This window comes from Somniosus microcephalus, chromosome 5 (assembly GCF_052327205.1).
Source record: "Somniosus microcephalus isolate GS21.2 chromosome 5, FLI_Smic_1.0, whole genome shotgun sequence".
Lineage (NCBI taxonomy): Eukaryota > Metazoa > Chordata > Chondrichthyes > Squaliformes > Somniosidae > Somniosus > Somniosus microcephalus.
The window spans coordinates 294,940,271-294,952,874 of record NC_140991.1 but is presented as its reverse complement, the minus strand read 5'-3'; the positions used below and the strand labels follow the sequence as shown (position 1 = coordinate 294,952,874).

At 45.1% G+C, this 12,604-nt stretch overlaps 1 protein-coding gene across 4 annotated transcripts in view; it reads left to right on the top strand.

Moving 5' to 3' along the window:
• mylk4b (myosin light chain kinase family, member 4b) overlaps positions 1-7,305 on the top strand; it is a 279,264-nt gene extending 271,959 nt beyond the window's left edge. For 3 of the 4 annotated variants that reach the window (XM_085989149.1, XM_085989148.1, XM_085989144.1), the window contains one exon: positions 3,656-7,305. In XM_085989149.1, the coding sequence (XP_085845275.1) occupies positions 3,656-3,736 (81 nt within the window). In that variant the 3' untranslated portion in view covers positions 3,737-7,305. The remainder of the gene's footprint in view (positions 1-3,655) is intronic. The other variant, XM_085989146.1, reaches the window with a different exon arrangement.
• The last annotated feature ends 5,299 nt before the right edge of the window (positions 7,306-12,604 follow it).

Below are 12,604 nucleotides of genomic sequence, written 5' to 3'. Positions count from 1 at the left end.
CTCCAAAGAGACTAAAGCTCAGAAATTATTGTTGGAGATGTCGGCGCCGATTTACCCACTCCCCTCCACCCTGACGCTGGACATAGGAAGTCCGCTGTGCCTGTCCATGCTCAGGAGCTCTGCTATTTCCTAGCCCGAACCATTAGCATGGCCCAGGGGCACCCCAGTGCGGGCCCATCCCCAGCAAGACCTAGCACCACTAAAAGCAGGAGAAAGTTCCAACAGCTGCAGGCCTCTGGAGAACAGTAGTTAGAAGGTCCTAAGGCCCGAACGTTATCCCCAGGGACGAGGGGGGTTTTGAATTGAATCAACCATCTTGCCTTCAGGCTGTTCCTGGGACTACTGCGGGACCACAGGGTCCGGGCACTAGCCAAAACATCTGGGGGGAAAAATTGGGTGGCTACTGGAAGTGCTCCACCTCATTCTTGGGGCGCTACTACTGAAGTTCGCGGCGCTACGTGCGACAGCGCCACTCGCAGCGGCACGTAACGCTGCGTCATTGCAGGCCTCCTTCCCTGATTAAAGGGGAGGGACCTAGCGCTGCGAGTGCCAGGCTGAGTGATCGCGGCCGGCACTCCGCATAAAAAAGGGAAAGGGGGCAGGTGCTGGCAGTCAGCCAAAATTAAAATGGCCGCCCAACACCTGCCCTTTAAGTAGCGCCGCCGCTGCAAAAACGCCCCCTGATCCTGTCGGACATATTGTCTGGCGATGGGTCAGAGGGTGCAAGGGAAGTTTGCAGCTGGGGCGCAAGTGGGGTGCTGCGCACGGTGATGATGTCATCGCCGATGGCGCAGCACCGCGGGGCGCAACTGGCTGCTGCTGCCGCTAACCTCCCGCTGAATTTCGCGGGAGATGTTAGCGGCGCTGCGCCCGGGCGCTAAGGGATTTGCCCCGGGGGTGCTAACAAGAGGCGCAAACCAATCCAATTTTTCCCCCCTGGTTCCTTCGGGCACCTCTCTGATGGGACACTCAACGAGAAGGAATGTGAGGTGGAAGACTAGACATGCCCCCTACTGTCTCACTTAGAATCCTGCAATGGGCACTCCCAGCTCTGCACCCCGGGCAATTCCCAGAATTCCTGGGGCAAGGTAAATAGGGCAGAGACTCAGCAAAATGGGTCTCTGCCCTCTTTCCTGACTTTTGGGCTCAGGAATTGAGTTTTCCATAGAGGAAAAGGTGAGGAAAATTGTCCCCCTTATCATACAAATGCTCACCGCACTCTTAGCGAATTCCTCCCTCTGCTATTTTTATAGTGGCGATAACTCCAATAAAATAGTGGATAGAGGGATTTTGTGGAAGCACACTCAGTGTTTGTACAATAACATTGTCAGCAGTAATTTCTACTCTCAAACCTATATGTTTAGCAACTGCCTGTGCTTTTCTTTTGCTACCATTCCATTCTCTCTAATTTTCCAAATAAAATGGATGGTAACACAATGTTCCAATGTTTTATCTAAACCATTTCAGTACTGAAATCTGTACCCCTGGGATATTAAATATCTATGGGTCCTACTTCAATCTGCATTACTATCTGGCTCTTGCACTGTTCACATGAATAGGCTACATTCTTACTTTATTCCAAGCCTCGCACCAATAGTAGAGAAATTGGCATACTAACGTGTATCTCTGCTAGGTTTTATATCTTCTAGGACATTGTCTTATGTTACAACTACACTTGGTAAGCTTCTTAATAAATGTTGGATGGAGTTTGTTTCTGAGCATAAAATGTAATTACATGTATATCTGTTGTAAACTTGCATTTGGTGTTTAATAGAGCATTTCTCGATTATTATTTCTCCCCTCCCAATATACTCCCATCACAATTCTCCTGCAGCTAGGGGCATGGCGGCCGCCTAGATTGCTGTGCCTCCATTGCCACTCTCCATGTCACATCAGCAGTTTGAGGTATAGTTCTGCTGGATAGGACTGTTTCGGCCAATTTCTTCCTCATCCGAAGCCTTATTTTGCACTCCATTGGTGGTTTAGTCTAGGACTAGCAAAACTGAGCCCATAAAGGCAGCTTGGTGAGATGGGAAGTCAAACTCAAGCCTACTTATTGTTACCTTTATGCTATCATTCATGCCCTACAAATCTTCCAATGTATGCATGAAATTCCCAGATCACCTAGGCTCTACTACAGAGTAGGGCAATAAGGAGACTTGCTTTCAACATTGGGAATCGGGAGCCAACACTGGTGACCTCCCAATCTTCCCAGATGGCTTGTAAAGTATATGCTTTCAAAGTTACCTTTTAACATTGTTACAGCCTAGAAATTACTGTTGTCAAAATTAGCAGACAAATGCTTAAATCATTTGAGGACCCACCTCCGTCCGTTATTTGAGCAGAAGCATCAACCCATTTAAAACAGAGGCCATTGCCTGCTTTAAAATAGTAGTCAAGGGAATGTCATATAAATAGTTGTTTGCTAACATTACCAAAAGATAATTTTCAGGCTTATATATTCAACTATTCCAAGACCCCTTTCCAAACTTCTGATGAATGTGCTGCTTGTCCTACATTTTTGACTGAGGGACATTCTAGTGTTATTGTGGAGTCTGAGGAGCCTCATTGGGACTTGAAGCAGCCAGGTTTATTGGAATTGCTGGTAGTCCTGTTTTACTTTTAACAAAATACATTTTAAAGCCTTTTTAAAGAAGAATTCGGCTGAATCAGCCAAACTAAGATGTTACACTGCTGCTTTCAGCCATGTTGAACAACCTGAAGCTCACAAATATCAAGGAAAAGGAGAGAAGATTTCTTAGTTTTTCCTTCCCCCCGCCTCCAAAAAAAAGTATAATTCAATAGCAAGAACAAGCATCAAGCAGGTTATAATAGTGGAAAGAAGATTGAAATCGCCGGCCTGTGTTCTCATCCTTTAAACTGCACTCCAGTGTAAATTATCGCATAATTACAATTTTCTTTAATATAACAGAATTTCAATGATTATGGAGCTATTTAAAGGGGTATTGTATATTGTTAAAACTAATGGGGGGGCAAAATTGGGTCGCTCCCCCTTTGGGGCACTAACTTCGCCAGCGTGACCCGGGGCCCAGCTGGGCCACCAGGGATCGAAGTGCCGACAAAAGAGCCCGGCACTCAAGAGAAATGCCGGCACCCCGTGGGGGGGCTGCACAGGAGGCGGAGGACGGCAACGAGGGCAGGTGCTGGCAGGCGGCCAGCAACAAAAATGGCCGCCCGGCACCTCACCTTTAATTTGCGCCGCCCCAGCCGCAGGTAGGCCCCCCGACCCTGTCGGACATAGCGTCCGGCGGTAAGTCAGGCGGCGCTACCGAAGACCGCAGCTGGGGCGCTTCGCACGGTGATGACGTCATCGCCAGAGGCGCTGCCCCGCGGAGCACTAGCGGTGACTGCCGCCACTAACCTCCTGCTGAATTTCGCGGGAGGCGTTAGTGGCGCTAGTTGCTTTTAGGGCGCTAATGGGAGGCGCAAATCAACCAAATTTTCCCCCCATAGAGTTTTAATATATGGTGATGCAATAAGTTTGTTTCAGAAATGTTTGCTTTGCAACAATGTCTTGTCTGTGGCAGCTTTGTGTCAAAAAATGAGGCATGGCTCTTCTCGTTGCACAGTTCTGGCAAAGTCTGATTTAATGAGGAATAAACAGTAACCTTATTTTATTTTTACCTCTGTGTAGAAAAACTACTATGCAGTAACTGCGGCAAACCGATTGAAGAAAGTCAGCGATTCTGGGGCTTTGTCCTCGGTTGATGTATGAGCCTCTGCTGACTGGACCAACAACAATGCACCTTTCCTCTTCAGTCAGGACAGCAGCACACTGGATTTGCCCCACAGCCTCGTTGAACTGCCTTTATTTACTCTTCCACTATAATATAATCTGGTTCAGGTTTAGAAAGCTGTGTTTGGGCAACACAATCATAGAATCATAGAATAGTACAGTACAGAAGGAGGCCATTCGGCCCATCGAGCCTGCGCCATCATGATTCATAAAAAATACACGGGCATCTTTTTGATTTGTTTATCTTTCTAAGCAGGGAATGGAGTTGTGCTGTGATCATGGTTATTTTAGTAACGTTCTTGTTATTTGTATTAATTTTATGGCCAGTTTTTGTGGAACTAAACTAATCTTTTTGTGTATAACGTGTCTTTATCATAATTGTAAAACATCAAATATTAAGCACAAGAGACAGCAAAATGTTCCTCAGATTAGAAATACACCAGTATTAGGTTTCTTATCCTTTACGTGTAAAATGTCAGGCTGGAGAAACTGTGAATTAAATGAGTGAATTGAGATTCCTAAATTGATTTGTCTTAATACAGTGAGTCCTCTGCGAATCTGGCAAACCGTTAAGCAGACAGAAATCAGAGAAACTTTTTTTTAACAATATTTTAAAAGCTCTAGTTAGTCGACAAGCTAGTTTTGTGTCTTGGAATAATTCCTCTGACTGCAGCCGAGAGCAATAGTCCTGTGGTAATGCCACCTTCTTGCGGCATTTTACTTTTTTCCCCCCATTTTTACGGTTTTACAGCCTCACTATACGGGACACTTTACAGATGCTCGGGCTCTCAGGTTCATTAGCAAGGAGCTGAGTAGAGCACTTGTGTCCTTTTGGAGTAAAGTTGTTTGGCGTTGCGCTCTTGCGCCCCAGTTTCACTGCACGCTGCACGAACATTGACACGGCACCTAGTCACCAAACCTCCAGTGTCATTTTTTGAGAGAAAGGCTACCTGAAAAAGGCGAGCTTCCAAGGTTAGTCCTGCCTGCTAGCGCCAACATCTTAAACTTCAATCTTAAAACTTAGAAAAAAAACTAAGACAGGCAAATGAAATGATGGAAAAGACTATTGTATCAGCTTTTTAAAAATCAACTTTTAGCCATGCCATCAGCAGTCAGAGTTCAGTGTGTGTGTTTTGAGTCCGAATGTGTGAAATCCTACTCCCCCCTCCCCCCAACCCCACCCCACTCAGACACAGTGCGAGTGGGCATGATTACAAAGCTCCACTCACATCACTCTCAAGAATGCACTCTACTACTGGGATATCAGGAAAATCAAGCTGTTTGTACCACGGCCATTTTGACTTTTGACTTTAGGCTGGGCTCTCTGCCCATTTATAATCAATGGGTGAAAAATCGTGTTATTTTATCCCTGCAAACACAGCAGTTGTTCAAATTATACTGTTCTCCCTGGTGCCTTAAAATAATTTGGGTTTTGTGGAGGACACAACATCAGTGATACTCCTCCAGTAGAATGTGTGAATCTGCATTATTGCTCGGACTTATTTACATTCACCATTTAGCATTAGTTTTCTTTGTAGGGGTATAGTAGTTTCTCGATTAGAACGTGGCGCAGTGTGTTGATGCGCTAACACACCGCACCATGGAGCAGTCAGTCTTCATGTAGAATCTGCTAAATAGAGGCAGAGACTTCCCCACTGAGTGATCAGAAATTAGACAGTGAGTTAACCTGGGCTACCCTTTTGGCCAAATACGAGGGAATAGATCACCTCTCGGGAATGGTGTACAGTGCAGGGGGACACCTCAAGGAGAGAAAAACTAAAATCCTGAGTGGGTGAGGAAATGCAATTAATTTAGATAGTAAAACATTTAAATCACAAGAAAAATGGAATAATAGTGTAAAACCTTAAATGGAAGCTTGTGGCCTGTTTATTATAATTTTTTGTTTGTACTTTAACTGTATTTAGTGCAGGAGACTTCTCCGGACAATTTTATTTTTAGTGTCTGACTATTAAAAGGTGCAACGCAGTTATATTTATGATTGCTTATTTTTTAACTATTATAAATCCCATTTACTTCTCTTACAGTTATCCGCAAAGTTTAAAGTTTTGTCCTCCACAAGACATTATGTTCCCCTCAATTTGCAAAAGAAATTACAGTTCCTGTATCACATTTTGTTTCTAATTTAAACTGAAACAAGCAAATTAAGTTGCAACAATGTTTTCAAAGCTACTGTAACGCGAGACATTGTTAGTGAAGAGCAGTTGGTTTGAAATATAATATTTCAACGTTCCACTCTAATCTCACTGTGTTTTCACTGTGGATTATCTGATTATTTTGACTCTGTGAGCCCTATTGACTATGAGGGCGTTAATGGAGTTGTACAAATATTATCAATTTACATTTTCCCATTTGAAATTTTTTTTTGGAGACCCCAGATATTCAAATCAATATTTAGGGCTTTAAGTGCTGAGCAGTATAACAAGTTCATGTAAAGTGTGATCGCTAAAAGCTGTTTTAAATTATTATTTTGTATGTAAAGGCATGATTTGGCAAAGCGTTGCAAAAATGATTGTTGTGGATTAAGATGAATATTTGCAGTTTAATAATGCACCAGCAGAGTTATATTCCTTTTTCTTAAGTGCACAGAACTAAGACTATTTAAGTGTGCATTGCAGTGAATAACTGCATTCTTTTTTGTACATTTCTGAAACAAGTTAAATAGATGTGACAATATAAATACTGTGAAAATGGAATTGTATTAGTATCCCAGCACTGAAAGGAGTCTGCTAAATGTGTGTAACTGATATCACGTCGAGACTTTTGACAGTATTTCTACCCGGCTATGATTTTAATGAGTTTTAGAAAAGCAGAATCCGAAATAGTGAAAACACTGGAGTCTGTGGAAACGCCACAGTGAGATATGGATTGATTTAGTGCCCAAGGAGCTGAAATGCTGCAGATGCTTTTTTTTAATGTATAGGTCATGTTTACTTTCTTTCAATAATACTAGAGGGAATATGCTGAAGCCAAACCCTGATGCGCTATTGAATGACTTCCAGTATCTTTATTCAAAGTATCTCCCGAATGTGAATGATGCTGCACGCTTGAGTTCAGAAACTGGAGAGTGTTCTCTTCACTTTCCACCGAGGCCAGGCTGTCAGCAGATAACTATCGAGTGTAAAATGTCACATTGGAAGTAAGGTCCGGGCGTGCTGCTTGTATGTCATAGTTGAAATGCTGATGGTGTTTAATAATTGGCAGCACTGACTCTGCAATCCCTTTAGGATGTACTGGCGTCAAGTTTCATGACTTTTAAATGTCACTTCAACATTGAACCCTCATTGTAATGTGCTCTTTATGTCTTCACGCTTAATGGACTACTCGAACGTACACATTTCCGAGCCATGTGAGTTTTTTTTGCGTGAACGAGCCAAGCTTTTTACAGTGGTATGATTGTTCTAAATAAAACTCTTGATCTTTGTATGTGAACCAGCCCTGGTTTGTAACCAAATATTATTCTTTTTTTCCTCACGATCAATTGTAATAATACTTCATATTGAATAAAAGAAGACTTCATTCAAAAAACAGTGATTCCGTTATCAGTGTAAAAGATTGAGGTCACTGGTTTGCAGTTTTCACAGAAAAATGGACGAAATAGTGGAATTTGATTCCTGAAATACTGGAAAAAATTCTCGGATTCTGAGGTAATAAAAGCAGAATTGCCTTGCTCAGTAAACCTTTGGGGGGGGAAAAATGGGTGGCACCCCTTTTGGGGCTCTAACGTCGCCGGGACGCTAACTTTACTCTTTACTTTACGCACGTAGCGCCATGTCATTGCAGGCCTCCTCCCCTGATTAAAGGGGAGGGGCCTAGCACTGCACGTACCGGGGCCCTGCTGGACCACCGGGGAGCGGGGGTGCCATGAAAACAGCCCGGCACGCAAGAGGAGGTGCTGGGCTGAGCAATCGCGGCCGGCACCCCACATACAAAAGCGAAAGGGGGCAGGTGCTGGCAATCGGCCAAAAGAAAAATGACTGCCCGACACCTGCCCCTTTAACTTGCGCCGCCGCCACTGCAAAACCGCCCCCCTGATCCTGTCGGACATATTGTGCGACGATAGGTCAGGGGGCACAAGGGAAGTTTGCGGCCGGGCGCAAGCGGGGCGCTGCGCATGGCGATGACGTCATCGGCGGCGCCACGCCACAAGGCGCTACCGGCTACCAACGCTGCTAACCTCCCGCTGAATTTCGCACGAGGCGTTAGTGGCGCCGCACCCGGGGGCGTTAACAAGAGGCGCAAACCAACCCAATTTTTCCCCCTTGGTGCTACAAACGACAAGTTGTTTCTGCCACTAGAGGTCAGCAGTCCAGCTGCTAATTCAGAAAATAAACCTGTACGGCTCGATTTTCGCGGTCTCCATTGGGCAGGAATGGGCAGGAGCGATTCGGAAATTGCGGGGCTGAGCTTACTGTCCTCCCTTCCTGATCTCAATTCTCCCACCGGCATTTTCGTTGGGGGCCTTTACAAGGGTGGCCCAGCTGCCCGACTATTTCAGGTGGGAGCCGACTTGTAATGTGGAAATCGGGGTCGTCTGATGCAAATAGGACCCTGAAACAATTTTGAGGCACCAGTGGGCGGATTGTGCACGTTCTGCCCATTGATACCAGTGGCCTAACCAGCGGCCCTTAAAGGGACCCCTGCAGGCCTCACTAAAACAGGCAAGCGTCTGATTTTGTGAATCTTTCAGTCCGCTGCTGGCCCACCCATGAACCTCGCCCCGTGATTGCTTCCCCCCCCCCACATTAACATCAAACATCTGACTCCGCTCCGCAATGAGCCGTTGGAATCGCCCTCCCCCTTTGACCAGTGAGCTGCCTGTGAGCAATGGTTCAGTGCTTTTTTTTTGATTCATTCACGGGATGTGGGCGTCGCTGGCAAAGCCGGCATTTATTGCCCATCCCTAATTGCCCTTGAGAGGCTGGTGGTGAGCCACCTCCTTGAACCACTGCAGTCCATCGTAACTTTTTTTGATACGACTAAGTGGCTTGCAAGCGGCCATGTCAGAGGGCAGTTAAGAGTCAACCACATTGCTGTGGGTCTGGTGTCACATATAGGGCAGATCGGTTAAGGTCGGCAGATTTCCTTCCATCTGGTTCGCTCATGTCCTTTAGGGGTTTTTACAACAATCCGGGAGTTTCATGGTCACCATTACTGATACTAGCTTTAAATTCCAGATATTTAATTAACTGAATTTAAATTCCCTAGCTGCCTATGGTGGGATTTGAACTCACGTCTCTGGATCATTAGTCTCTCTGGATTACTAGTCCAGTAACATAAACATTACGTTACTGTACCCCTAGCCCACCAGCTTTATGCAGATGATGAAGGCGGCCATGAAAATGGATCAACCTTTCACCAAGGACAATGGGCAAGTGGTGCAATTGCTGTGCCCACTGCCCGCCCAATGTCCGCCTGAAGTTAGTCATCCCCATAGTTTTTCTTGCCCCTCCCCCCACCACCTTATGGAACCAGTTCTTCGGTATGGATTTAGAAAACGTTACATCCCTCCTGCCCAGTGAGATGTGGCTGAGATAAATGGGCCAGAAATTCAGGTCATCACGGGTGAGTACGCGCTGGGTACTCACACGTAGGCCCAACGAAAGTGCCGGTTTCGTGCATGCACTGCGCATGCACGGGAAACCGGAACTTCCGTTCCCTTAAAGGAAGGGGTTCACAGGTCGAACGCGTGCGCCGGAGAGGCAGCGCGTATGCCTGGAACTTCCGTTTTTTTTGCAGGTTTCTCCGGGAGGGTAAGTCTCCAGGAGTTACGCTTGTAAAAAGCAGTCGCAAGGCCTGCTTTTAACAAGGTAAGTGGTGAATTAAGTTAAATTAAAACATTTTTTCCACAGGTTTATTATTTTTAAATACTTTAAAAAAGGTAAGTTTATTTTTAGCCCCATTTGAAACTGTAATTAATTTTTTCAAAAATTTAAACTATTGTTTAAAATAGCTATTTTATGTAATTTATAGTTATTTTAAAAATGTGATTTTTTAAAAATTTATATGAAGTTTTAGTGATGTTTTGGGGCTGAATTGTATTCATAGATTTGACAGCTCTTCTTGACAAATCTATGAATACAGATTCCCTGCTACCATTGGCTCTCCATAGCCCATGGGATCCCAGGGGACGCTTCGAACTAACTGCGCCCCTGGGATACGCAAGCACTGCACGCCGGCAGTTGGAGGAGGCCCAGGATCAGAATCCCACGCGGGCCCACAGCTCAATGGCTGGCGCGCTAGTTAAGTGCAGGTCGGAGGCTTGCACCCGCGGGAAGCCTCCGACCCGAAAATCTGGGCCAATGGCCTTAACATGGAGACACAGCTCTTAGCAGCATTTTCAACCAAATGAACACAGAGCCCCAACATCATTGGCAGCACATTCTCTAGTTTACCAGTCCAGCAGTTGCCAGGCTTCAGATTGGCTCCTTTCATTCTAGTCTTCAACCATGAGCTGTGCTGGCAGGAGTGGGGATGATTTTAAAAGATTGCTGTATAGGGGGTGTGAACCTTCAATGTCACTTTGATTTTCCATACATTTCTAATGCTGAACATTACAAAAAAAGCTTCTGAATTTCTAGACATGAAAGGCATCAAGGGGTATGGGGAGAGAGCGGGAATATGGTATTAGAGGATCAGCCATGATCATATTGAATGGCGAAGCAGGCTCGACGGGCCGAATGGCCTACTCCTGCTCCTATTTTTCTATGTTTCTATGAATTTGCAAAATGTATTGAATCTCAGAATATTGCTTCATTTACTGCAAATCCTCAAAACATTAAAAGTAAGAATACTAGGTCATTTAACAGAACAGGAATTCAAATAAAGAATGAGAAGACACCGAATGAATAGCAGGAAGCATCATCGGTGAAGGAAGCTTAAATAGAATCCAAAAATATTTTCCATCTTCTGTCATAATTCAGTGAAAAAATGATGAAGAGGAAGACTCTTCCCTCATCCTCTGGTCTTCTTAAGCCACACACATTCTACTGCTGGGATTGGGCACTAAGGGAATGAAGGGATATGGGGTTGGTGCAGGAAAGTGGAGTTGAGGTAGAAGATCAGCCACGATCCTATTGAGCGGCGGAGCAGGCTCGAGGGGGCCGTACGGCCGACTCCTGCTGCTATTTCTTATGTTCTTATGAAAGTGCCAGCTCCCAGTATCCCATAACCAGCAGCTCGGAGCTGTGTGCCAGTTCCCCCCGGGGCCCATCTCACCAACATTTGATGCCTCCTCACAGCAACATAGCTTAGATTAAAAAATCAATCATCATTGGGGGACCAAATGTGTGTGTGTCCTTCTGCCATGGCACAGCACGGCTGGGTTCCAAGGCATGTTCTTCACATGCGAGCTCACCAACAGGCATGCTGATATTAAAGAAACACAGTGTTGCAAATTGCAGCTAAGCGCTTTTCAATAAAAGAATTTAAATGCTGATTTGCTCAAAATAAAGCCTTCACTTTGTCTTTGGACTGCGTGCTTGAAACTTACTTTTTGGTTAGTATTTTTTTCAACACCACCCTTTCCTCCCGCTATGATATATAACGTCGGGAGTCTTTACTGAGAGTTCACTAAAATTATACAGTCTTTGGAGAATTCTGTGGAATTTGTTCCTTCGCATTATGTGAAACATATTTTAGAGGCTCAAGGTATCGATTTGCACTTTAGCTCTGATCCACCTGGCTGCCCTGGCACCAGCTTGGCACAACACTGCGAAAAGTCAGGTCATTATATCTGCAACTTGGAAAAATAGCAGTCTGGCTTTCAGCCACATGGACTCTGCAGAGATGGTGAGTACAGTGCACTCCTGTTAAGGGTTGAAGTGATTTTTCCATGAATTTCTTAGTGCTTCTCTGAAGTGTAGCATATACAGGAGCAGACAGGAAGCCGGTTGTGAAGCAAAATCGAATCCTAATTTTGTGAAAATGCTTTTTTTATTTTTGCAATACCTTCGTGTTGCTTAAAGAACCTAAAGTATGATAATTACACCAGTTAGAGGCTGAACAGCGAATGGAGAGGATTCCTATTTTGAGAGGGCAGATGGCAAAAATGTGGCTCGACTTTATTGTCAGTAATGACAGTGATGCTAAATAAAGTTTATAGCCTCCTCAGAGCACAACACCATTTGAATGCTACGCTATTGTTTGAAATACATTCCTACAATGCTGTTGCATTGTCACAGGGGCCGATTTTAACTTGCCAGAATCGGCGTTAATGGGGCAATAACAGGCTCAAAATGGGACCGGTAGACTTACTGCCCTGTTAGCGCTGTGCTCTGGTTGACGCCATTTTTTTATAGGGGTCTATTCATGGGTGGTTGATGCATCAGGTGGTGGACCCCTGCTCGTATGCAAATCGGGGTTCTACAACATGGCTAGGACCCCGACTGCCATTTTAGGGCTGAGCCGGTCAGAGCGAGCTGAAAAGGTAAGTTTTAAAATTATTTTTGGAGGGAGTGCGCCACCAGGTCCCATAAAAATAACCTGGGCCACTTGCACCCCAGCCTCCCTGGCTCCAAGGTCACGACCCCCCCCCCCTCGCCCTGCACTTACCTCGCTGCGGGCTGGGCCCCCTCAAGGGCGGCTGACATTGCACCAGTCTGCATCCGGTGAGCAGTATCGGGACTCCCATTTGCTGCAGCTCACCGATTCTATTTAAATGAGGCCCGGGCCTTAAAATGGCTCCCACTTCTTCACTGAAAAGAAAGAAAGAAAGACTTGCATTAATATAATGCCTGTCATGACCTCAGGACATCCCAAATACTTTACAACCAAATACTTTTGAAGTGAAGTTATTCTTGTAATGTAGGAATGCAGCCAATTTCTACA